Source organism: Acipenser ruthenus, chromosome 13, assembly GCF_902713425.1.
Source record: "Acipenser ruthenus chromosome 13, fAciRut3.2 maternal haplotype, whole genome shotgun sequence".
Lineage (NCBI taxonomy): Eukaryota > Metazoa > Chordata > Actinopteri > Acipenseriformes > Acipenseridae > Acipenser > Acipenser ruthenus.
The window spans coordinates 39,782,885-39,807,655 of record NC_081201.1 but is presented as its reverse complement, the minus strand read 5'-3'; the positions used below and the strand labels follow the sequence as shown (position 1 = coordinate 39,807,655).

General features: G+C 44.6%; 1 protein-coding gene across 8 annotated transcripts; it reads right to left on the bottom strand.

The window, feature by feature from the left end:
- Nucleotides 1–1,494: 1,494 nt before the first annotated feature.
- Nucleotides 1,495–24,561, bottom strand: LOC117418237 (LIM domain-binding protein 1-like). 8 transcript variants are annotated; one of them, XM_034031044.3, is made up of 11 exons: nucleotides 24,297–24,561; nucleotides 10,847–10,949; nucleotides 9,495–9,539; nucleotides 9,036–9,111; nucleotides 8,602–8,704; nucleotides 8,198–8,370; nucleotides 7,983–8,105; nucleotides 7,591–7,674; nucleotides 6,853–6,976; nucleotides 6,149–6,297; nucleotides 1,495–3,726 (listed from the first exon to the last, which is right to left on the bottom strand). In XM_034031044.3, the coding sequence occupies exons 1-11, from the start codon at nucleotides 24,319–24,321 to the stop codon at nucleotides 3,673–3,675; spliced, it is 1,059 nt and encodes a 352-aa protein (XP_033886935.1). In that variant the 5' UTR covers nucleotides 24,322–24,561; the 3' UTR covers nucleotides 1,495–3,672. The 8 variants fall into 8 exon arrangements, with proteins under 8 accessions (XP_033886935.1, XP_033886937.1, XP_033886931.1 ...); XM_034031046.3 differs by having other exon boundaries at nucleotides 6,155–6,297; XM_034031040.3 differs by having other exon boundaries at nucleotides 1,495–4,406; nucleotides 24,297–24,560.
- Nucleotides 24,562–24,771: the final 210 nt, after the last annotated feature.

Genomic DNA, 24,771 nt, shown 5'->3' with positions numbered 1-24,771 from the left:
ATCCACCAATCCAGTAAATTAGTTAATCGTTTAATTGTACCTTTAACTTATTAAACCTGGGGTGGAATGTGCATTTGGGAAGAGGAAAACCGGTATTTAACATCATCCAGCAAATCTAACTCATCTTACCAGTGCTGTGTGTAGCAATGTTACCTTGTAACACAAACCCCAGTGCTGCGTGAAGCAGTTACCTTGTAACACAAACCCCAGTGCTGCGTGAAGCAGTTACCTTGTAACACAAACCCGTGCTGCGTGAAGCAGTTACCTTGTAACACAAACCCCAGTGCTGTGTGTAGCAGTTACCTTGTAACACAAACCCCAGTGCTGCGTGAAGCAGTTACCTTGTAACACAAACCCCAGTGCTGCGTGAAGCAGTTACCTTGTAACACAAACCCCAGTGCTGCGTGAAGCAGTTACCTTGTAACACACACCCCAGTGCTGCGTGAAGCAGTTACCTTGTAACACACACCCCAGTGCTACGTGAAGCAGTTACCTTGTAACACAAACCCCAGTGCTGCGTGAAGCAGTTACCTTGTAACACACACCCCAGTGCTGTGTGAAGCAGTTACCTTGTAACACAAACCCCAGTGCTGTGTGAAGCAGTTACCTTGTAACACACACCCCAGTGCTGTGTGAAGCAGTTACCTTGTAACACACACCCCAGTGCTGTGTGAAGCAGTTACTTTTCTATTCTATTTCCTTATTGACTCATCATGTTTAAACACCTAGAATAAATTATGCACAGCCCAATAAAAAAAATATGAACCTGTGCTCAACATGTACTACCTGCAAACATTGCACAATGCTTACAAGGAAACGTTCTTGGTGCTATTTCTGAAAACAAAACAACATGTAGAAAGCGATTCATTGTCTGCTTGCACTGTGCCTGGGAATAGGGTTCGAGCGCTGATACCCCCTTGTGGAAAGAGATGGTAGTTCATGGACTGATAAGCTCAAGTGTAGCTGCTCAAGTGAACCTGCATTGTTTTTGGCTGGTGCTAGTTCTGTTTTTTAGATGAGATCTAGAATAGAACGAATTGTGGAATACCGAGACAAAACAGTCTAGTCTTCAAAAATCATTTAAAATAACTAGATTTAAGAAAAGATAGGTTTGGGCCTGTGATTTCGGAGGCTAGATTGCATCCTTCAAAATTAAAAGTATTGCAAGCACACACACATAGCCGAGAGGTTATCGCTGCTTCAATAAAGGATCTGGGTCTACGAGGTGGGAAATGGAGCCCCTGATTTTATGTTGACAAGACCTTTACATTTTAACAACAATGGTAAGTAACACATAAAACTACATTTTATTGGGCATGACATGCCTGCTGTATATACCTGTATGTGAGCCCTGCAGGTATCCACACATTACCAACAGGATAAGAGATGAAGACACCCAGGTGTTAATCCCTTCTGATGTTGTAAGCCACTCTGCCACCTCATTCACAAGACAAAGCAATGACTCACAAGTAAACAGTACAGCAATAATGCAAATAAAAGCTCACCATTTTATTAAAGTGAAAATTCATCTTTATTAGTACCATACATTAATTATTAAATGGCACAAACTATGCAAAAAATATTACACTGCCCCACAGACTAGGGGCTCTACAGGAAGATTGGAGGGTACAAATCACCATTCGGTTTGCATTTAAAAATCGTACCTCAAAACCTGGAAGAAAGAAAGCTCTTTAAAAATCAGACCAATTAGCCTAGCTCTGGGTTCTGGACTGGGACTCTCTAGGTGGGAGCTGGACACAAACAAGAAGCAAGTCCAGTTACAAAATCTCAGGGGTGGAGGTGCACAGCATTCAGGGGAGGTTTCAGAGGGTCCTTTAAGCCTTAGGAAGTGGGTAGACGCACTCACACACACACGTTATAAGAGGTACTGCTTGATTGCAATGTCAAAAAACATTTATGAATACAGATAAACGTCTTGTGTGCTCAACTGTGGGGGGGTTGTGGCACAAAACAGGCAAGGTCTGCCCAGCAAGGTAAACCAAAGGACAGAATGCAAGACTGGCAGTATATAGTGGCAAGAGGGTCTATTAAACATGTTGACAAAACAACAGGCTTCAATGCTGCTGTTAACATTATATGGGGCACATACCAATGGCAAATTTGGGAAATGTGAAAGTGGGCTAATATTATCAAGATGAAATGTGAACAAATGCACATAAAAAAAACCAAAGAAAACACATTGGGAGGGGTGGGGTTCCAAATGGTGTGTACCCAGAAATCGATCGGTCTCAAATCATGTCCAAAAAGTTTTTATTATTATTATTTTTACATTAGACAGGGCAGGCTTCTGGGTGCTCTAAATAAGGAATACATTTAATTACAGGTATAAAGAACTTTGCTACTACCTTAAATATACAAGCACAAATACACAGAGAAATTATATATTTATATATATATATATATATATATATATATAAAAATCACCAAAAAAAAGTACTTCACACAAGCTGACTTTTTTCCTTTAAAAAACCAAACAAAACAAAAACAAAGGAATAGATTTTAGGGAAGCGATTTAAACGATCCTGCTAGTAGCCTCGATCCTTGGTCTGTAGCTTTCAGCATCAGTAAAAACATGACTAGGGAAATACAGCCCACTAGAAACGGTAGTCATTCATTATCTAACCTGTTAATATTCACGAGGTACCGGGTTTCAGTGGCATCAAGTGGTTTTTTATTATTAAATGAATTTCTATTCAAAATGAAGTGTCTGGTAAGAAACATTCTCTTTATTAAGGTATTTCATCCTCTTTCCAACCATGACATTGGTCAGAGCACCCAGCTGCAGTGCTAGTGAGCAGAGCAGTGCAAAACAGTGGCTTTAAATGTCTCTGGATTGAACTGCTGGACTCAAGTGTAGAAGATACATGCAGCTGTGAACCCCAGACCAAACTGCCTCCCAGCACAGCCCAGCCTCTACCAGCAGCTGTGAACCCCCAGACCAAACTGCATCCCAGCAAAGCCCAGCCTCTACCAGCAGCTGCTAGAGAGAATTACTAGCGGCCTTTGCGAGAGCTCAATGTTGTTCTTGTATTACCTGCTGGAATACGGGGGGGGGGGGGGGGGAGGGGGGGTTCATTTGTATTCCAATAGTCCACACCAATCCCTTCCCTCACACAGCCTTCAGGAGGTGCGGACGGCAGGTGAATGCCTCCTACAATAGATGCTGGGCAGGGCAGGGCTGGGCACAGGCTTGTAAAACACACACAATATTAATGCTTTCAGACCCCTTACTTCCAACCCTACAAAGCTTAGTCTAATCACAAGTTTGTCGTTCAATTTTTGGAACATTACATTTTTTTGTTGTTCTGTAAAAATCTTCAGACTCTAGACAATTATAAAAATCTGATTAACAAAAAAACAAGAAACATTACTGAGTTTAAACATAGCTGGAAATAATAAAGCAGACAGTCCCTTCAAAAATAAAATAATTATATAATATATATATATATATATATATATATATATATATATATATATATATATATATATATATATATATATATATAAGTTGGAAACTACTTGTATAATCAGGGTATGTGAGCAAATCTGGAGTTGTGTTCACAAGTAAAACATATCTGGCTGTGCACAACCAAATCCCAAGTACCTCAATGCTTTACTGTTTGTTTGTATTTAAGTTTTAAACGGTGGTTCTCAACTCCGGTCCTCGAGCTCCAGGACAGTACAGGTTTTTGTTCCAACCAGGTCCTAAAAAAAAAATAATTTAATTTTAAAAATTTGTATCGTTCGTTGAAGTGCACAGACAAAAATTTCCAGACTGAAGTCTTGGAGACAGCCATGGATTGCTGTCTAATGCACACCAGATAGCAAAGTGTACTTTAAAACTGATATTTAGGTTCTGGTTGGAACAAAGCTGACCCTGATCCGATTCCATTGCACTGTCTGAGTAGCACTTCAGCCAGCAGCATCTCTGTTGCACCTCACTGTGTGCAGCACAGCAGTGCCCAGTATGAATTCACAGGCTGGACCTTACAGCTTCCATGTGATCTTATCCAAATCTGTGTGATCCATTAAAGCGGAGTGCCAACGAGTACAGAGCTGAAGGACCAGAGTGGAATGGCACGGTTTAGCATGTGTTTTACAGGTAGAGGAGTCCCTACACGGCTGGGATCTCGTCCCGTCCCCCCTCCCCTCTTTTACTGGGACGCCTGCGATGTGGGGTTGTCGTTCTTGCTCTCCTGGCTGGAGGGGGCTTTGTTGTTCCAGGGGCTGTTGGCTCCCAGCGCTGGGGAGTTGTTGAAACTGTCCTCGTCGTCGATGCCATTGGCGGCGTCAAACTGCGTGTTCTCCAACCGTGTGATCAGACGCTCGTCTTCGTCCCCGAACTCCCCGCCCATCAGAGTGGGCTCTCCCACCACCATGACATCCTGCAGGGGGGACAGGAAGGGGCGCACACATTATCCCCGCAACAGGGGGAGAAGCGAGGATGCCCCGCAACAAGGGGAAAGGGAAGGGGGTGGCTAGGACTGCTGGCCTCGGAGTACATTTATTTAGCTCAGGGGATTGAAAATGTAAAGACCAGGGTTGCCGCGTTCATAGTAAGCTGAAATGTATAATGGGTTAATGCTGCCCCCTTAGTAAGAGTGCTTGATGGTCTGTATTATGGGTGTGCAAAAAGAAACATTGTGTCTAACATGTCTTACCTTTCTTTACAAAATCCCTTTTACCCAAACTGAACATTCATCCTAACCCTCAAACATCCCTTAATAAAGAGTGCCTGCAGAACTGCCTGCAATCCTAATTACAATAAAAATGCAAGAAAACACAACACTTGCATTCAAACCCACACCTCCACCCAAAATGTACAGGTGCTTGCCTTTGAGCACAAAGCTAACATCATCCAACCCCATTTCTCCACCCATTAGGTAATGCAAATTACACGACTGCAGACACTGCAAAGGTGATAAAAGTCAGAAGCCCGTCTCCCCCCTCCCCTCAGTAATGAGGGCAAGATGCCCTGCACCCTCTCCTCAGTAATGAGGGCGAGATGCCCTGCACCCTCCCCTCAGTAATGAGGGCGAGATGCCCTGCACCCTCCCCTCAGTAATGAGGGCGAGATGCCCTGCACCCTCCCCTCAGTAATGAGGGCGAGATGCCCTGCAGCCTCCCCTCAGTAATGAGGGCGAGATGCCCTGCAGCCTCCCCTCAGTAATGAGGGCGAGATGCCCTGCAGCCTCCCCTCAGTAATGAGGGCGAGATGCCCTGCAGCCTCTCCTCAGTAATGAGGGCGAGATGCCCTGCACCCTCTCCTCAGTAATGAGGGCGAGATGCCCTGCAGCCTCCCCTCAGTAATGAGGGCGAGATGCCCTGCAGCCTCCCCTCAGTAATGAGGGCGAGATGCCCTGCAGCCTCCCCTCAGTAATGAGGGCGAGATGCCCTGCAGCCTCCCCTCAGTAATGAGGGCGAGATGCCCTGCAGCCTCCCCTCAGTAATGAGGGCGAGATGCCCTGCAGCCTCTCCTCAGTAATGAGGGCGAGATGCCCTGCAGCCTCCCCTCAGTAATGAGGGCGAGATGCCCTGCAGCCTCTCCTCAGTAATGAGGGCGAGATGCCCTGCAGCCTCTCCTCAGTAATGACGGTGAGATGCCCTGCAGCCTCTCCTCAGTAATGAGGGCGAGATGCCCTGCAGCCTCTCCTCAGTAATGAGGGCGAGATGCCCTGCAGCCTCTCCTCAGTAATGAGGGCGAGATGCCCTGCAGCCTCTCCTCAGTAATGACAGTGAGATGCCCTGCACCCTCCCCTCAGTAATGACAGTGAGATGCCCTGCAGCATTTCCCCCCCCCCTCCCCTCAGTAATGACAGTGAGCTGCCCTGCACCCTCCCCTCAGTAATGACAGTGAGATGCCCTGCACCCTCCCCTCAGTAATGACAGTGAGATGCCCTGCAGCCTCTCCTCAGTAATGAGGGTGAGATGCCCTGCAGCCTCTCCTCAGTAATGACAGTGAGATGCCCTGCAGCATTCCCCCCCCCTCCCCTCAGCAATGACAGTGAGCTGCCCTGCACCCTCCCCTCAGTAATGACAGGGAGATGCCCTGCACCCTCCCCTCAGTAATGACAGCGAGATGCCCTGCGGCCTCCCCTCAGTAAAGTAATGACACTCCGATGCTTACAGGTACCTGACTGGAGAGCGAGAAGCTGCTGGCCGGGCTCTTCTTCTTGCTGTTGCTGTTATTGTTGGTCCCCCCTCCGGAGCTCAGGGTGCTGCCTCCTGACATCTTCCGTTTCCTGCGCTTGCTGGGCTGCTGCCTCGCCGGCTCCGCTGTGGAGCGAGCGCATCAGTTAGGAGTTAGAGATATAGATTTATATACATATTTACATAGGAAACAGAGATCCCAGTATTGAGACATGCAAGAGTAGAAACCTGCCCAGCTCAGCAATGCGGGGGGGGGGGGGGGTTTGGCACAAGGGCTGTAATCCAAAACAACCAACTTGCTCACCATATCTTGTAACAAATGTAAGTCGCCCTGGATAAGGGCGTCAGCTAAGAAATAAATAATAATAATACCGAACAACAAATGTAACTCCAAAAAACTAAAATGAACAATTAAATAAAGATCTTGCCTTGTTCATCGTTTCTTGTACGTACATAATGTGAAAACTTTTTTTTTTTTTTTTTTTTTTTTTTTACCTCCCTCAGGTTTATAGTGGCTTTTCTGCCGTGACAGCTTTTTCACTCAACGATGTTGTAAGCAAAACAGAGAAGCTGTGCTTCACATGGTAAACATTCATTCAAAACACAGGGTTAATTACAGCTGCAGTTATAAAATGGTGTCCTCCCATGCGTAAACAGTTCTGTCTCAGTACAAGTCCTCACCTGGGGGCGCTACCATTCTCTGCCACTTTTGAAACAGGCATGTCTTGAGGCAGTCACGGGGACTTAAGCTGTAGGTCTTGTGTCTGGACATCAGCTCCTGCATGGGCTCTAAAATTACACACAACTGGGAAGGAGGAAAGAGAAAGAGAGAAAGGAAAGTCAGTCTAGATGTGCAATACACACACTGAACAAATGGCTTAAAATCTCAACGCAGCAGGAGCCAGCTACGCACTAAAGTTAAACTGCATTCTAAAATCACCAGAGGCACGAAAAGATGTACTTCCGCTGGGAAATGTGTCAAGCCAAACCAGACTGAAGCCAGCAAACAAACATTTCTGGGGTCTGGAACCAACTCTCCAGTAATGTTGGTGAAGCCTACAACCAGGGATCCTTCAAGAAGCTGCTTGATGAGATTCTGGGATCAATAAGCTACTAACAACCAAAAGGAGCAAGATGGGCCGAATGGCCTCCTCTCGTTTGTAAACTGTCTTATTTGTATACCATTTAGTTTGTGATCATTTTAAAGTGCTGCATCAAAAGTATTTATTTTTTTTACTTCCTGAGAGTGCCTCCATTTACTTTGATTTCCTCTACGGACATGTATGTGAATGGCAAAAAAATAAAACACACGTACAGTAGGAATGAGGAAAGCAACGCTTAATGCAGAATAGAAATAAACAGTCTAGCCTGTGCATCTATAGCTCAGGTTTGGAGGATAACCAGCATCATGAAACTCACTCGCAGATAGTTCAGCGTGGAGTTTGAGAGGCCACATCTCGTGATGTTCTTAGACAGCTGGTCCAACATCTGGGGATCCTGGGCCTGTTGAAAACAAAACCAGAGTTACTAACACATTGACACATTGCTGCTACAGAACCGAGTTCAGTACTGATTTCGCTTCAGAAGCAGGCGCTCTGGGTCTATGGTCCCCAGGTACTTTCTTTACCATTTAGAACTCAACACAGATGTCCTAACTTGTGTTTACCAGATCTCAGTTCTCTTTTAAGAATATTCTGCTACGTAATACCACATCCACATACATAAAACAGCATGCTTACACAGCAAAGCACAGACACAGGGCTGAAAGCCCTCCCAGACAGAAAAGAATTGATTTCTCCAGCACTACTCACATGCATGGCAAGGATGCTGCGAGGAATAAGCTCGCGGTGCTGCCTTATGCTGAAATGCCACGTCTTTATCCTCATCATGTCGTCAAACATGAACTCCAAGTACAGCCTGCCCTCCACACACACCTGGGGAGCACAGAGAGCAAGCATGAGACAGCAGTAGAAGAAACGGGCGAAGGGAACACAGAAAGACCTGATTTATTAAAATAAACAGGTACCTGTGTAAACATGGGCTTTCCATTCTGTGTGACCATAGTGCACTGGTCACAGTCCAGAGACACAAAGTTATTGTGAAATGATTCCTTAGGATGCTTTAAGACATAGTACAGCTCAGTGGCGCCCCCTTCGAAGATACTGCGGAAATAACGAGGAATCAACGTCCGGCCAATTGCTGTGAATGCAAAGAAGAGCAGCAGTGAGTAACGGTGTGTGACGCTTTACCCCGGGTTTGCCTCGCTGTTAGAACACCAAGTCATTTCCATCAGGTGGCTATGGGAGAGGCTATGAGAGTTTATCTTAGTGAAAGGAATTCTTGTGTCCGTACCACAGCCGGCAGTATTAATGGCTGGATATGGAGAGTGGCAGTTTCTCACTAAAATAACGGGCTAAATAAGAAGCTTACTGTATCGCTTGGGCCCATCTTCCAGGCAGAAAGTGATCGTCAGCATGGCATCATCCTCAAAGAACTCTGTAGTGAAGGCATCCCACCAGAGATTGTCACAGTCCTGCAGAGCATGTGAGAGAGAGGAGGGCAGGAATGCCATTGAGACACAGCCTTGTATAGAATCCACACTACAATCTCTGCACTAACAGGTTTCACTCCCCAGGGTTGGGAGAGGGTATACCGAACCAACGCGGTACTAATCCTGCGCTTGTCCAAACACACATGTCCAGTTTTACATCTTTTTTGTATAATACACTGAAACTTTCCATAGTTACTTAGTGCTGCCTGAAAGAGGGAGGAGAACATTTGGCCAGTCATTTAAATCGCAGTGCTTGCTACTGTAACAGCAACAGGACACTGAATCATGCAGTGACAGTGAATAGGCGAGTTACCTCTGTCCAGTTCTGTAGACGCTTATTGAGCTCGAATATCCTGTAATCTGTCTGGTTCCCATATGGCGTGTGCCTCCTGCAAGAGAAACACAAGAACAGAGCTCAGACGCAATAGAGCTCAGATGCAATGCAAGCACCCATTTCTTTCATTCGGCAATTTGAAAACGAGGGCGACTGCCGTGCAATTTAATAAAGGCAGCAAATGTGTCATTACTTCCTAACGAGCATCCCTGCCAAAGCACAAGTGGGATCAGTAGCAGCAATAATGAAACAGCAGAGTGTTGCTGCATATGAAGCAACACAAAAGAAAGTAAAGCACGGTAAAGAGCTCCTTGAATATGAAGTCACAAGGAGATAGATTTGATGCTTCTCATATCTACTATCAATACTGTGCACACAAGACTGGGGAGATGGCACACGGACATTGGCACACAAAGACAGGACAGAGAGAAGTCTTACCCTATTCCGGGCTCTAGATATGTAGGGGGGTACATAGGTGTTGGGCTGCAAAGAGAAAGACAGTACATCAGCTACCCTGTCACAACTCCACTACCCAATCCCACCATCCTACTGGTTAGAATACATAAAACCTGAACACACACACACACACACACACACACACTGCATACCAATGCGCTGCTTGAGCAGGAGGGAGCAGTCTAACACTATTTTTCAACGTATGCTTTTCCAGAGCTAAACTTGAGCTTTTTCAATCAGCCAACAATGCCATGGGAATGATGAAATTAAGAACATGAAATCAGAAAATGAAGTACTACTGATTGGCAGGCAAGAGTTTGATTTTTTTTCTTTCTTTTTTTTCTCTATTCTTGTGTGCACCAGCACCAATTCACCTGAGCAGAAGAAAATTCAATTCAGCACAAATTTAACATTGGAAAAGGGGCAGCATTAGTTCAACTGCAATTGGAAATAAGGAATTAAAAAAATGAAAAAAACAAAAGATGAAATTCTGTGAAAGGTGAAGCAGATTATTGCACAAGTGAGTGCTTTTCCAAAGAGATTTGAACTTAATGTGAGCCTACTGAGTCATGAACTTGTTACTTAAACTCAGAACAGATTAAACTGCTATGCAATGGGAGTTGGGTTTTAATTACAGTCCCACCATTGATACTAGCTGTACCAGTATTGCAAAATTCAAGTCTGAATTGGAGATGTGCAAAAAATTTATAATTTAACACTGCATGAATACATACTGCAAGCTCACCAGACCTGCTTTACTGATATTTGTAATACAGCAGAAATCCAGTATGAGAATGAGACCCAGCCCTAGATACAGGGAGACTGTCTCAAGATGAATGCAACTAAAGTGTCTTGATATAGAGCTGGTCACAAACAGCAAGCTTACTGTGTGTGTAATTTATATATATATATATATATATATATATATATATATATATATATATATATATATATATATATATATTTAAAAAAACTGCAGATTGCACGATTTTGCTATCCATAAATTGCTGAGTCAGCCTTTTTGTTCTTTTTCTGCAGTTTGTCATGGAAAGCGAGGTTCAGAATTTTATTTGGTTCTAAATAAATCAAAATGGCTAAAGTATTTGCCTAACATCGACAAAATGTAAATACTTTCACGAGTTTGCAGATGTTTAAAGCTCTTTTTTTTTTTTTTAGAGCAATGCAGACTCACCCCACGTCTGTCTAGCACAGTGCCCGGGTGGAAGGGTTAGGGTTAGGGTTAGGGTTTTAGAGCAATGCAGACTCGCCCCACATCTCAGTCTAGCACAGTGCCTGGGTGGAAGGGTTAGGGTTTTAGAGCAATGCAGACTTACCCCACATCTCGGTCTAGCATAGTGCCCGGGTGGAAGGGGGGGAAGGCGCTGCCGTTTGGGGGCTCCTTTGGAGAGTACAGCTTGAATGACTTGGAGGAACAGCCTGCAGAAACACAGAGGGGAAAACAGCATGGTTATTAACAACAATAAATGCATTCCCTCAGAGGCCCCGTTCAAACCTCTTCAAACACATCAGCAGCACAGGCTGCTGTCCCACATGTACGTCAATTGTATTATTTATTTATTGTGTGTTCTGAAATCAGTGCACTTCTTTCTACTCACTATTGCAACTGGCTATTGATGGCCTTTATAAAGTGCTCTGGGGGTCTCAATCTAGTTTCCAGCTCTGGGGTCCCGAATGTCTTTTTTGGCTGACCTCCTGTGAGCTCAGGTTCAGATCACAGCTTTGTGAGGCCACCCTCAGCAATGGAATTGGACAGGTCTAGACTGTCCTCTTTGTGGTCTGCTGCACACACACACACACCAAGGGATGAGTTCATAAGGAAACAAAAACCCTGCTTAGAAAAGGTACATATTCTCTCCAGAATGTAAAACCAGAAGGTGAATGACTTGACAGTAATGCTGTTCAAGGGGAACAAAGAACAACTCCCTCAATAATTAATAATATGGTTACCTAAAGAGGTAAGAAACGCTGTAGCCTATATCCATTAAGGGCTTCAGGACTGGGATGAGGGTCAGCATCATGGGGCTGCACACCAGCCCATAAACCAGCCATTTATAACCCTAATTATCGTAAATGCAAGTATATACATCCTGCCATGTCCTTTAGCAAGCTTTGACGGATTAGAATCACCTGGGATTGCTAGACTGAAGAGGACTCCCGCTCAATTCCAGCAAGGGATCCTCAGTAGAAAGAGAAACTAACGCACTTTTCCTGATTTACTGATGGCAGCCATCAAACTTCACAAGGAGTTTCCTGTCAATGTACACTCTAGCAAGAATATGAATGAGCTCCTTCCATATCAATTCCAAAATCGGAGCATGAACAATTTCTCTTAATGAAAAATACCAACTCTTGACCCAAATCCTTGCTGAAATGCAAAAGGTAAAAAGTTTAAACCATTGCTGTTGTAATGAATCAAAGCCAAGGAAAGGGTCACCATCTTCTGAAACAGATTATTGAAATGGTTTAGTAATTCGAGGCAAACCGATATTCTATATCAGAGAGTAAGAGACGTTTTAATGTATAGCCCAGTACTTAGACATCAAAATCCAATGTGGCACGTTTTCAGCATCTTTTCCGCAGAATAGAAAGTGTACTTGCAGTTAAAGCTCTTCACTGCTTGAGGGTACTCTAGGTCTGAGGTCTGGATAACCTCAATTGATTTGTCTGTAGGTCTAGACACCGACAATACTAAATCACCCACTCCTACTGGTGAATCACAGCTCACAATTACAGACTGATGACAGCAACTGTGTGCATGTCCTCCTGTCCAGCATGTTTGTAGACCTGCCAATCCAAAGCTGTCTTTTGGACAACAGATATTTTACCATACACTGTGATAGGACACCCAATACACCTCAGAAGATGCAGGAAGATGATACTGACTTTACATGCAGGTGTAGTGAGCAGCTATCCAGTCAACGTCAGCTAAATGATGTTCTTATACCACACAACATGGACATCAGGCCAGACCTCAAATGGACACAGTTTTCTGCAAAGATGCCCAATAATGCCTTCTCAGTGGTGGCTTGTGATGTGGACTAACTGGTTCTGAACAAGGTATTCAGCATTAACCACTGTGCCATCTAGCCCATCGCTTTGCAATGCTTTAACTAATACAGTTTCTGAAGTGGTTACGGGGAGAGGTATGATCTTGGCATCCAAAAGACATGTAGGGCAAGACGGGCACCAGGGTATCCTATATCCCCTTCCGTCACGATTTTAATCATTTTTAGAAATGTTTGAAAACACTTTGTGAACTCTGTAGGTTGGTCCTGCCAAAAAACATACATGATGTATTAAACAGCCACACAGACAGGAGAATTATATGGTACAAGAATGCAAGGGGGATATACAGCAAACACATCAGTAATACAACACCCGCTAAAAAAATGTAATCTTCCATGTCTACATATTTGTATTTTTTCACAGTATTATACAAGAGAGCTTTTTACTAACAAGCCTGTAAGAGGAGGACACTTCTCAGCTGGTGCCACTGCACTGGCCACATCCGGTTTCCATTAAGGGCAGTGTGAGCATGTTTATCACCACTCTCGTTGTATTGTTTATCGAATAATAAAAGAAATGCAATGTGCCGCGTTTTAACAATCATACGCTTTGTAATTTCTATCAACACCGTAAAATCACCACTGCCTCCTGAAATTTAAATATTTGTCAGTATTCCTCATCCACGGTAAACAATCGTTTGTGACAGTAGCTTTGACCTCTCATTCCAGGCCTCAAACATTATTTTGACAAAAACATAAATAAAAAAGTAATGCCTTTTTGGTTGCTGAAATATAGCTTCAGTACTTCAAATATTTCCACACATTTTATTAATAATTATTAAATGTACATTGAAACACACGAAATTGGTGGTTTTGTATGTCTGCATTTAAATGCTTAGTGGTGTATAAATACCTTAAAAAAAAACAACAAAAAAACCCGTTTAATTGTTTAAAGTCAATGGTCGACAAATGCACTTCTCCCTCACCAAGCTAGCGTCAGTTGGTCTTAGCCACGGGCCATTCATTACAAGCTTTGTGTTTTCCGTTTCTTATATATATATATATATATATATATATATATATATATATATATATATATATATATATATATATATATATATATAATAATGGGGGATATATATTTGTTTTAATTTGCAAATCACATTTAAAGCGCCCTTATTCTGAAACTCGAGAACGAGAAACATAACAAACACACACGCCTGTATGTTACAAGCAATTTTTAGGCCTTAGGTAGGCATTCGTTGTGTTATATATCATTTCGACATATACAAAATAAATAAATTCGCAATTCACAACGGAAATATGCATTATTAAAAAATAAATAAATAAATAAATACATACACACATACTAAACAATGCATACACAAAACGGAGCAGAAAAATATCTATGTATTTAGCACCGTACCTGCACAGAAGTCCTGGTATGAAATTGATGTTTGTAGAAATCCACAGTAATATCTCGTTATCTTTTTTTTTTTTTTTTTGCTCGCTGTATTTATGTATTATTTCTTACGTATTTATTTGTAATACGGACCTATTTAAAAGATTAAAGCGAGACGAAACTGAGCGCGTTTGCTCGTGTCTGGTGCTGTGGCAATGGAGCAGGCCTAGTATGTTAGCAAAAGCCTGGTGTAGACGGAGGTAAGGAGCCCGAACAGCCCTTTGTTCCTGGATAGACATGAACAATAGCCCTAGGCCCTCCTCTTTCTCCCCCCTGCTCACTCACTCACTCACTGCGCTCTCTCTCTCCTCTCTCAGCCGCACAAACCCATTCCAAGTCCCTTATCTCAGAGGCACACAGAATACAGACGCAAACGGCCCTTCCTCCACCCTCCCTCCTCTGATTCATCGCGTGTGTAATACACACACACACATACTGCACTATAAACACAGTGCCCCCACTGTTATAAACACTTTGCAAACATGCTCACTGGCAATAAAAAAAACACATACAGTAACACCCTCTTTTCCAACAAAGAAAAATCATATCAAATATACATAGATATTCACAATACTTGAATCCACACTTTACTTAATGTGCATGTATGTTTAAAGCATGTTTTGTTAAATTGAATAGGGTTTTTCATTCAACGTTTTAAAAGAGGATTCACAGTTTATTATTTTGTTCTCTCACAGGGGAACTGACAGGCAGCAAAATAAATGCAAAAGTGAGTCTTGCGGACCTCAGAATCTGCAAATTCATCACAAACAAGTCTGTGTATCTAATAAGAGAATGGGAACTCTGTCCTGGGGATCTGAGAGCCAGCTTAAACAGCACAAGGGTGCAAGTCCTATAATCAATACTGCACACAGTGCAGTGGGTGTGTCACTCTGTTGAGGGATTCCTCAGGATTAAGCTACAGCTTTTTGTTTGGGAGAGGAGAGAGTGTGTCTCAGGATCTTCAAATTGATTGGAGTCACATTATAACTGTAGCTTCTTTTTACTGAGCAATGCCTATCCCTGGCTGGTGTTACACAATACACTGCTCAACACAGACCCCACATGTGCAATATTATTACACACTGTACTGATTCCACACTACCTGACAAAAGAAAAGCAGCCACCGATTCTTACAAAATAAAGCCACGCTCTCTTCCACAAGCAGCAACACTAGCCTACTTTTAGCACTGAATTGAACTCTGCATTAGGGATTACTAGTACATATTTCTGCTTATGTAAACTGTGCAATAACGTTTCCTTATCACTAAACTCCTTATCACTAGTTTCACAATCACTAAACAGTAGTGTATATTGTGTTTAAATCTGGAAGCTGGAGCAGGTAACAGAGACTACAGCACATGCTGTCAAGCCCACAGATGTGTTATTACTAGGACAAGGCAATACTAACGTTTGCCCTTTTGAACAGACACATGCAGGAAAGCACAGGGTTGAAATCAGAAGGTTTTGTAACAGTGTGTCTGTAAATGCAGCACATACACAAACTGTGAACAACACAAGTCAAGCAGGATGTGAAAAACTGTTTACTCACGTGCTGGTTTGTTTGTTTTTTTTATCTCCAAAACACAGTGAAACCTGAACTTAACAGTCATGCCACGGACTGGATGTTTGGTTATTCAAAGTGCCTCTGCCACTGACTCAGTCCTGGGTAAGATGGCTATACTTCACTTTCCAAGTCTCTCATTTACATTCATGCACAATTAAGGATGGGCAGAGAGGGCTATAGACTGCAATGTAGCCAGACCAATACAGTTCCTTTTTTTAATACAGAAAGTATAATAGCATTGTGTTTTTTTATGTTAATGTGGAAAAATCCTCATACCTGCAAGATCAAGTTGGTCGCTCATGGCTCATATGCTGCGTCAGTATTCTAACTCCACAGCGTTGCCTTGCTTGTGTTGTGTCTAGAACCTTGTGACCTCCAGTGACTAGGGGAGTTATCTCCTTCTAACTGCTCTGTAGAGAGGGTGGGGCAGAAATGATACAGATAGAAGTGTCAAGTACCACCCCACCCCCTTCCCCGCTCCAAGTACTCCCTCACCCAACAGGAAACCACGAGCGGGATCTGTGAGTGTCCTGATAACACAGCCACGCAGCGACACGAGAGACTGTCAGCACAGCCATGCAGCGACACGAGAGACTGAGAGCACTGCCACGCAGCAACACGAGAGACTGAGAGCACTGCCACGCAGCGACACGAGAGACTGAGAGCACTGCCACGCAGCGACACGAGAGACTGAGAGCACTGCCACGCAGCGACACGAGAGACTGACAGCACTGCCACGCAGCAACACGAGAGACTGACAGCACTGCCACGCAGCAACACGAGAGACTGACAACACAGCCGCGCAGCGACACGAGACTGACAGCACTGCCACGCAGCAACACGAGAGACTGAGAGCACTGCCACGCAGCGACACGAGAGACTGACAGCACTGCCACGCAGCAACACGAGAGACTGAGAGCACTGCCACGCAGCAACACGAGAGACTGAGAGCACTGCCACACAGCAACACGAGAGACTGACAACACAGCCGCGCAGCGACACGAGACTGACAGCACTGCCACGCAGCAACACGAGAGACTGACAGCACTGCCGCGCAGCGACACGAGAGACTGAGAGCACTGCCACGCAGCGACACGAGAGACTGAGAGCACTGCCATGCAGCGACACGAGAGACTGACAGCACAGTGACACGAGACTGACAGCACAGCCGCGCAGCGACACGAGACTGACAGCACTGCCACGCAGCAACACGAGAGACTGACAGCACAGCCACGCAGCGACACGAGAGACTGACAGCACAGTGACACGAGACTGACAGCACAGCCGCGCAGCGACACGAGACTGACAGCACTGCCACGCAGCAACACGAGAGACTGACAGCACAGCAACATGAGATTGACAGTATAGCCGCGCAGCGACACGAGAGATTGACAGCACAGTCGCGCAGCGACACGAGAGATTGACAGCACAGCCGCACAGCGACACGAGAGACTGACAGCACAGCCGCGCAGCGACACGAGAGACTGACAGCACAGCGACACGAGAGACTGACAGCACAGCGACACGAGAGACTGACAGCACAGCTGCACAGCGACACGAGAGACTGACAGCACAGCCGCGCAGCGACACGAGAGACTGACAGCACAGCGACACGAGAGACTGACAGCACAGCTGCACAGCGACACGAGAGACTGACAGCACAGCCGCGCAGCGACACGAGAGACTGACAGCACAGCGACACGAGAGACTGACAGCACAGCGACACGAGAGACTGACAGCACAGCCGCGCAGCGACACGAGAGACTGACAGCACAGCGACACGAGAGACTGACAGCACAGCCGCGCAGCGACACGAGAGACTGACAGCACAGCTGCGCAGCGACACGAGAGACTGACAGCACAGCGACACGAGAGACTGACAGCACAGCGACACGAGAGACTGACAGCACAGCCGCGCAGCGACACGAGAGACTGACAGCACAGCTGCGCAGCGACACGAGAGACTGACAGCACAGCTGCGCAGCGACAAGAGAGACTGACAGCACAGCGACACGAGAGACTGACAGCACAGCCGCGCAGCGACACGAGAGATTGACAGCACAGCGACACGAGAGACTGACAGCACAGCCGCGCAGCGACACGAGAGACTGACAGCACAGCGACACGAGAGACTGACAGCACAGCGACACGAGAGACTGACAGCACAGCGACACGAGAGACTGACAACACAGCCGTGCAGCGACACGAGAAGACTGACAGCACAGCTGCACAGCGACACGAGAAGACTGACAGCACAGCTGCGCAGCGACACGAGAGACTGACAGCACAGCGACACGAGAGACTGACAGCACAGCCGTGCAGCGACACGAGAAAACTGACAGCACAGCTGCGCAGCGACACAACTCACTAGCCACTGAAAAGCCCAGGGCACTGCAGCCAGTTTACTCAGAGCAGTTTTAGATGAATATAAATCTCAAAATATACAGTATGTGTGCCCCTTAATAGCAGAACAACCACCACCATCACAGTCTGAGTCTTCACAAGCCACACAAATCTAAACTTTAAAATAATCCTGTGGTCGAGCAGCTGTTGAGTGGCGTGTGTGTGGTGACATCACGGACCAGGAAGTACCAGAAACAAAACAATGGATGGGCAGGTGAAGCTGAACGCAACGGCGCTCAGCGTTTTATTAACTAAACAAACCAAAAGATTTAAACAGAACAAAACACAAAACAAAAAGGCACGTTGGCCAAACAAATAGAAACAAATAAGCGTGCTGGTTTTAGCACCAGCACGATACTTAGCAGTTGATTTTAAATGTAGTTTCTCTCTCCTCGCTTTCTCCGCTCCCCGTACTCTCCTCTGTACACTCTTCCCCGCAGCACGGACAGCTGCAGGTTCTTATACTCTGGCCGAGGGATTAACTAGCTGTTAATTATCTTATTACCCCTCGGCCACAGTCTGCACGAGTTTAGTAAGGATGCGCGACTGACAGCTAGTTAAATAAATCACTAGCTGATCAGCCACGCATCCTCACAGGTTTTTAAACTATAAAAACAATAACAAATACGCGGCGCTTTTTTAATAAACAGTGCACATATAAACACAGGGGCGGGACACTCCGCCACAAACCCCCACAGTCTGAGTCTTCACAAGCCACACAGCCATACAAATGTAAACTTTAACATAAAGGAACATTCATACTGATTCCAGCTAGCCGTCGACACTTGACTTCAATAGGTGAGCCATACCTGACCCTCACAGCCTGCTCTGCAGGATTCAGCCTTCAGAACAGAATATAGCAACACTGTGTCTCACATACTATTGGGAGTCTTGTGGCATAAAAGCAACCCCAAAAAAAGAAAGAGAAAAAGCACAGGTTAGCCTAAGGAACTCTGCATGCCGAGGGTACTGACTGTAAACAGCTCATCAGAATGGACAGACTGCCGGTAATCAGAGAAGCTTTAAATATATCCCTATGGCACAGTGTCAGTCATACACTGGAGCCGGTTCACAAATCTCCTTTAAATCTGTTAGGATTTTTAAATCAAAACGTTAAGACTTTTCTTGTTTCTTTAACAAAAGTCTAGAAAATGTTCATGCAACGTTATTTAATGCATCAAAACAGATTCCAATATTACTCTAAGTTTTATATTAACATTTTATTTTTTTCTGATAAGTAGTAGGTCAGCAAGTGGTGTAAAAAAATATATTATAGGCAAAAATAACTACATTTATACAGCACAATACTTTCTGCACACTGTATACTGTATAGCATAACCCTGACATGCAATACAGATACATACACACACACACTGTATAGCATAACACACAGCCCTAAAGGAACTAATTCCCAATAAACACACACACACACACACACACACACACACAATAACCTGTTCCACAGTATAAATGGAAGCCTTATCAAGGGGGAGCACTCTGTGTGTGTGTGTGTGTGCGTGTGTGTGTATATATATTAGTTTCTGTACAGTGGAAGAAAAAAACAAAGTAATTACTCACTCCTGTGAGACTGCTGCACACTCCCCTCACTCCTGGGAGACTGCTGCACACTCCCCTCACTCCTGGGAGACTGCTGCACACTCCCCTCACTCCTGCGAGACTGCTGCACACTCCCCTCACTCCTGCAAGACTGCTGCACACTCCCCTCACTCCTGCGAGACTGCTGCACACTCCCCTCACTCCTGGGTGCTATAATAATGAGTCCTTTGATTGCTGCTGCAGCCGTGCTGTACAGTGTGTATGCAGTACAGGGGGCCTTGGCAGACATGGGATGCTGTTTATTATCGTAATTGAATTGCTATAAATGAGCGTGCTGTAAGCTGGAGGTGCATTCCTCTAATCAGCGTTACAAACCGCACTGAATACAGGAATCACCACTCAGTCTCACCACAGCACAGCACACTTTACCACCTCTCTACCAGTTCACTGTGCTATAATGGAGAGCTGTGAACAAATACTACGCCACAGGTTAAGGATTTTGGCACCATCTAGTGGGGAGAAAGGGTACATGCAGTCAACCTTCAGAAAGTCTGTCTCCACATTAAAAACAGTGAATTAGTGAAAGTCCCTTATACAACAAAATGTAGCACATGTTCAACTGACTGTAAACATGATGCAGCGCATGTGTAGAGTCAGGTTTGCTCTGCTCTGCGTCTCATGAGAAATATAAATCAGATCACTTTGTTATGTAGTCTTTTTCAAGCCTCAGCAACATGGGTTTGAATTTCAGTTTGTTGGGGAGTTGCAGTTCTGTTCACTGGAGTACCCAGGATGCAGGCTTGTGCAGATCATTTTGCTTCTCAGTGGAGTTCCTTTCAAGCAGCATGATGCCTATTGCGACCCTGTTGCCATTTGAAATCACATGACTGAGAATGCAGTGCTAATATTTGAAATGTTAACCACATGACTTTGAGAATGCAGTGCTAATATTTGAAATGTTAATCACGTGACTGAGAATGCAATGCTAATATTTGTGATAGCATTAAACACCTTCTTATGTTCTTCTTATGTTCTTTTCTAGGAAGGGGATCCTATGTCATTTCTGCCACTCGATGGTTTCATGATGTGGACCGTCTCCCCAAATAAAAGCTAAGCCCGACACACTCACTCCACCTAGAACCAGGGCCAGGGTTTACTGGAAATTGTAGCAGACCCATTTAGTATTTAAAATGCTTTTAATTACAGCAAAGATCAGATAGTCATAGACAGCGAATTACCCCACCCCTTTCCTGTCAGTAACCAACCAGCTGCTTCCCCTAATGACTGATGTGTTTTGTAGCCAGTAAGATTCTTTGAGCCCCAAGACAGTGTTGTGGTTAATGTTATGGGAAGGGAAGCACGAACCAGTTTAGTGGAAGCCAAGGCAAGCACACTGACACCTGTACTGCCATCAAATAAGAATACAAGTTAGCTCTGGCCTGTGCTTCCTTCACAACAGCACAGCCGACTCTGCTCATGCAGAGTGATAAAGTGCATGACAGGTAAGACTTATCAAATGACTTTGTCAGCTACTTGAATTATCTGAGGAGGTCAGAGGTTAGCAGTACATTAGCCCAAAGCACTACCTAGACGCAAAAACAGATTTGTATTTTATTTTAAAAAGGAAGACACACGTCTGTTTAGACTTCAGTCAAGCTGTACAGTCATCTACTAGCCCTATAATTATCTACAGGAAGTTGTTTGGTTCCTGCTCTGAATAACACGCAGGTCTTTGTCCGGAACAGGGGAAGCCTGAATCGGTGCCTCTGCTCCTGTGAGCCCCTCCACAGCTAATGCAACTGCGCACAATTAAACAGCCTGCCTCTTGTTTGGTTTCCATTTTAGTGCTTGAAGTAATTTTCCTCTAATCAAGGGAAACATGTGACTTTGTGCTTGAAGAAGCACAGCTCCTTCAGAAATGCGAGAGAGAGAGAGAGAGAGAGAGAGAGAGAGAGAAGATTGTTTACCATTTTCAAAAATTGTTACTGCGTCCAACATTCTGCTTTATACTGCAAGTCACTATAATGTTCAAGCATGCCAGTCCCCACACAGAACATGCCACTGGGGTTTGTTGTAGTATTACTGCAGTACATGTTTGTTCAGGTAAGTTGATTAACACAGAGTCAATACTATCTATTACTAAATAGCACCAGTAATCTGAAGTGCCCATTTTTTTTTAAAAATGTTATCCAAAAAAAACATGATTTCAAGATTTCTGTAGCTCAATATTACAATTTCATTATTCAACCAACAGGTGGCAGTAACTAATGTGCCCATAACAAAGGTAAACAATAACACCTTAATAAAGAAACAATATTAGCCCTAAAAATAAATGTATATTTTGATCTCAGTTATACTGCAGAGTAAAATAAATACAAACACACAAAACTTTTTGCTATACTGTTATTCAATTGTGTTGGGGTCATTAATAATAATAATAATAATAATAATAATAATAATAATAATAAACATGGTACTCTCTCGCTCTGGCTGTGTATTTGCATGTGCCAATGGGGAATTTGTAAAACATGGATATAAAGGGTTATATCTGTGGAGGTACAACACTAGCATTTCCAGCACACCCATCTCAGCCCAGGACCAGGTTCAGAAGACATGAACAAGGTTGGGAGAGAGTGGCACTGGGCTGGGCTCCCCCCTGCCTTTCTCCAGTGTCTCGTTACTACAAACGAATAATCAAACTAGACAGACGTCTCTGGAAAATTCCATGACCACACTCACAAAAAATGTACTCTCGTGAAAATAATCGGGTTGATTTTAAACAAATGTTACGCACCAAACATTGGCCTGTTTACCAGCTGAGCTGCCAGAAACGCTTTCAACAGATAAAAATCAAATGGAGGGAACAATCAGACTGGGTGTAATAGCAGGCACTATCCAGCACACACAGAGAGACTGGGTGTAATAGCAGGCAATATTCAGCACACAGAGAGACTGGGTGTAATAGCAGCCAGCTATCCAGCACACACAGAGAGACTGGGTGTAATAGCAGCCAGCTATCCAGCACACACACAGAGACTGGGTGTAATAGCAGCCAGCTATCCAGCACACACAGAGAGACTGGGTGTAATACCAGCCAGCTATCCAGCACACACAGAGAGACTGGGTGTAATAGCAGGCAATATTCAGCACACAGAGAGACTGGGTGTAATAGCAGGCACTATCCAGCACACACAGAGAGACTGGGTGTAATAGCAGCCTGCATCCAGCACACACAGAGAGACTGGGTGTAATAGCAGGCACTATCCAGCACACACACAGAGACTGGGTGTAATAGCAGCCTGCATCCAGCACACACAGAGAGACTGGGTGTAATAGCAGGCACTGCTTCTATTGAGTTTTTAACCTCATCTGATCTCAGACGGGACAGGACAGAGTCCGGAACAGCACTGCATCACACAGCACTGCCCGTTCCACACACCCTGTCTGAATTCACTGGTCCTCAGATCCCCAGTACTGGGCTCTCAGTGTCACGTTTTATATCCAACGATTACAAACCCTGCATGCAAGAAATAGGAGAGTGAAGGGTTAAGAAGGTAAGTATGAGTTTGGCAAAGCAGATTGCTGCTCTCAATTAAAACAACAGAAACCCGGCTGACACTTTCAAGCCTGCTGTGTCTTGTCCAAGGTGGGATCCTGCCCAAATCCTTGCATTAGAAAAACATTTTAAAAAAACAAAGTACTTTATATGTTGGTGATAAAGCAACATTTTCAGAATAAACACAAACACCAGCCAGACTGCTTGTTTTGCATAAGGTTTGCAGTACACACAAGCAAAGGGAATCTATGTGGCACAGTAGATGCATGTTATATCTTAAAAAAAGTATTCAAAAACCTAAGCAGGGCTATTGTGGCAGCTCACCACTGCAGCCCCCTGCTGGTCACCACCTCGCATAACACAACAGTAATGTCCAGCGAGCTCAAGCTGTTCACCTTTATTTTAAACCCCATACAGTATTGTTAGCCCCATATCACTCTTTGCAAAAACCAAAAGAAGCAATGCTGCGAAACAATTCTCTGAAAGGAGCCAAATAATACTACTACTAACAACAACAACAACAACGACAACAACCAGGCCCCCCGTTAACAAATGGACAGTTCTGCTAACTCAAGCACCGTGTATTTCTTTCTGTGGCATCAAACCCCGACTACATAGTAGAAGAAAGGCAATGCATTTTAAAACGACACGCAGTTGAGTTTCTGAAAAACAAGCGGATAAACAACCCGTTCCAGCAAGCTGCTGTGCTCCCGGGGAGCCAGGCTGTCGAACCCGTGTTCTTTGGCAGACCTCGGCACCCCTTTATATCCCAGCGGCAGCGCCTCTGGTTTGAAGAACGGAACCTTTAGTTTCTTCCTCTGTATGTTACCACCTCGGGCCTCATTTTAAATGGTGTTTCTTACTCAACTGAGAAACTTGGAACAACAACAAAACAGCCAAGTTTCCCGTGAGCAGCGCTGGCTGTCAGAGCAGCGGAGGGGCCACTCGCTGAGGAGACGACAGGCGGGACACAGGCTTCAAAACAACCACTGCCCTTGCAAATACAACGACATACTGCCTTGTTTGTTTGATCTTCCGTTTCTCTTCTTTACAATTTAAATACAACAAACACAAATACTTTTGAAAGATAAGCTAAAGCCGCGTTCTTCTTCTGCGCAGTGTGCCACAAACCGCAGGCCTCGCTGCCCTGCAACACTCAATCAATGCTGCAGCTAATTAACTTCACGTGATGGATTCAGAGAAAAGCACCTCTTACCGGGGCACGCGCAGCCGACCGACATCTTCTCACATGCTTGGCCCTGCTCGGAACGGAATGGTTGTACCAGCTTCGCACGGTGCTAGCATGGGTTTGTTCTGAGCAGGGAAGAAATGAAATGAAAAAATATGGGCGTTCTGAGAAGCAGGAAAAGGAATTATATTCCTGTACAGCTAGCTGCGCTGTGAGTCATTAACATGCAAATTGCACCGCTGGTGGGAGGAGAGAATGGGAGACTGAGAGAGGAGTCTGTCGGAGTGACCTGAGACACATTTCAGAGAATAACAACCATGTGATGAAGGTGTTTTTTTTTTTTTGTTTTTTTTTTTAAAGGTGTACTCGCTATTGTTTTCCACAAGGTTCTCTGGCTCTCATCTACTATGTTCGTGCGTGGCGAGATCTCACTCTTCACTCCTGCAGCTCACTCTTGATCACTCTGAACTCCTTTCTGATTCTAATTTGAATACCCCTTCTG

Coding starts and splice junctions, on each gene's coding strand:
- LOC117418237 (XM_034031040.3), bottom strand. CDS start 24,321: ATGTCGGTCGGCTGCGCGTGCCCCG. Junction 10,950..24,296: donor GGTCGGCTGCGCGTGCCCCG/GTAAGAGGTGCT, acceptor GTGTTTCTGCAG/GCTGTTCCTCCAAGTCATTC. Junction 8,106..8,197: donor GAAAGCCCATGTTTACACAG/GTACCTGTTTAT, acceptor TGTGCTCCCCAG/GTGTGTGTGGAGGGCAGGCT.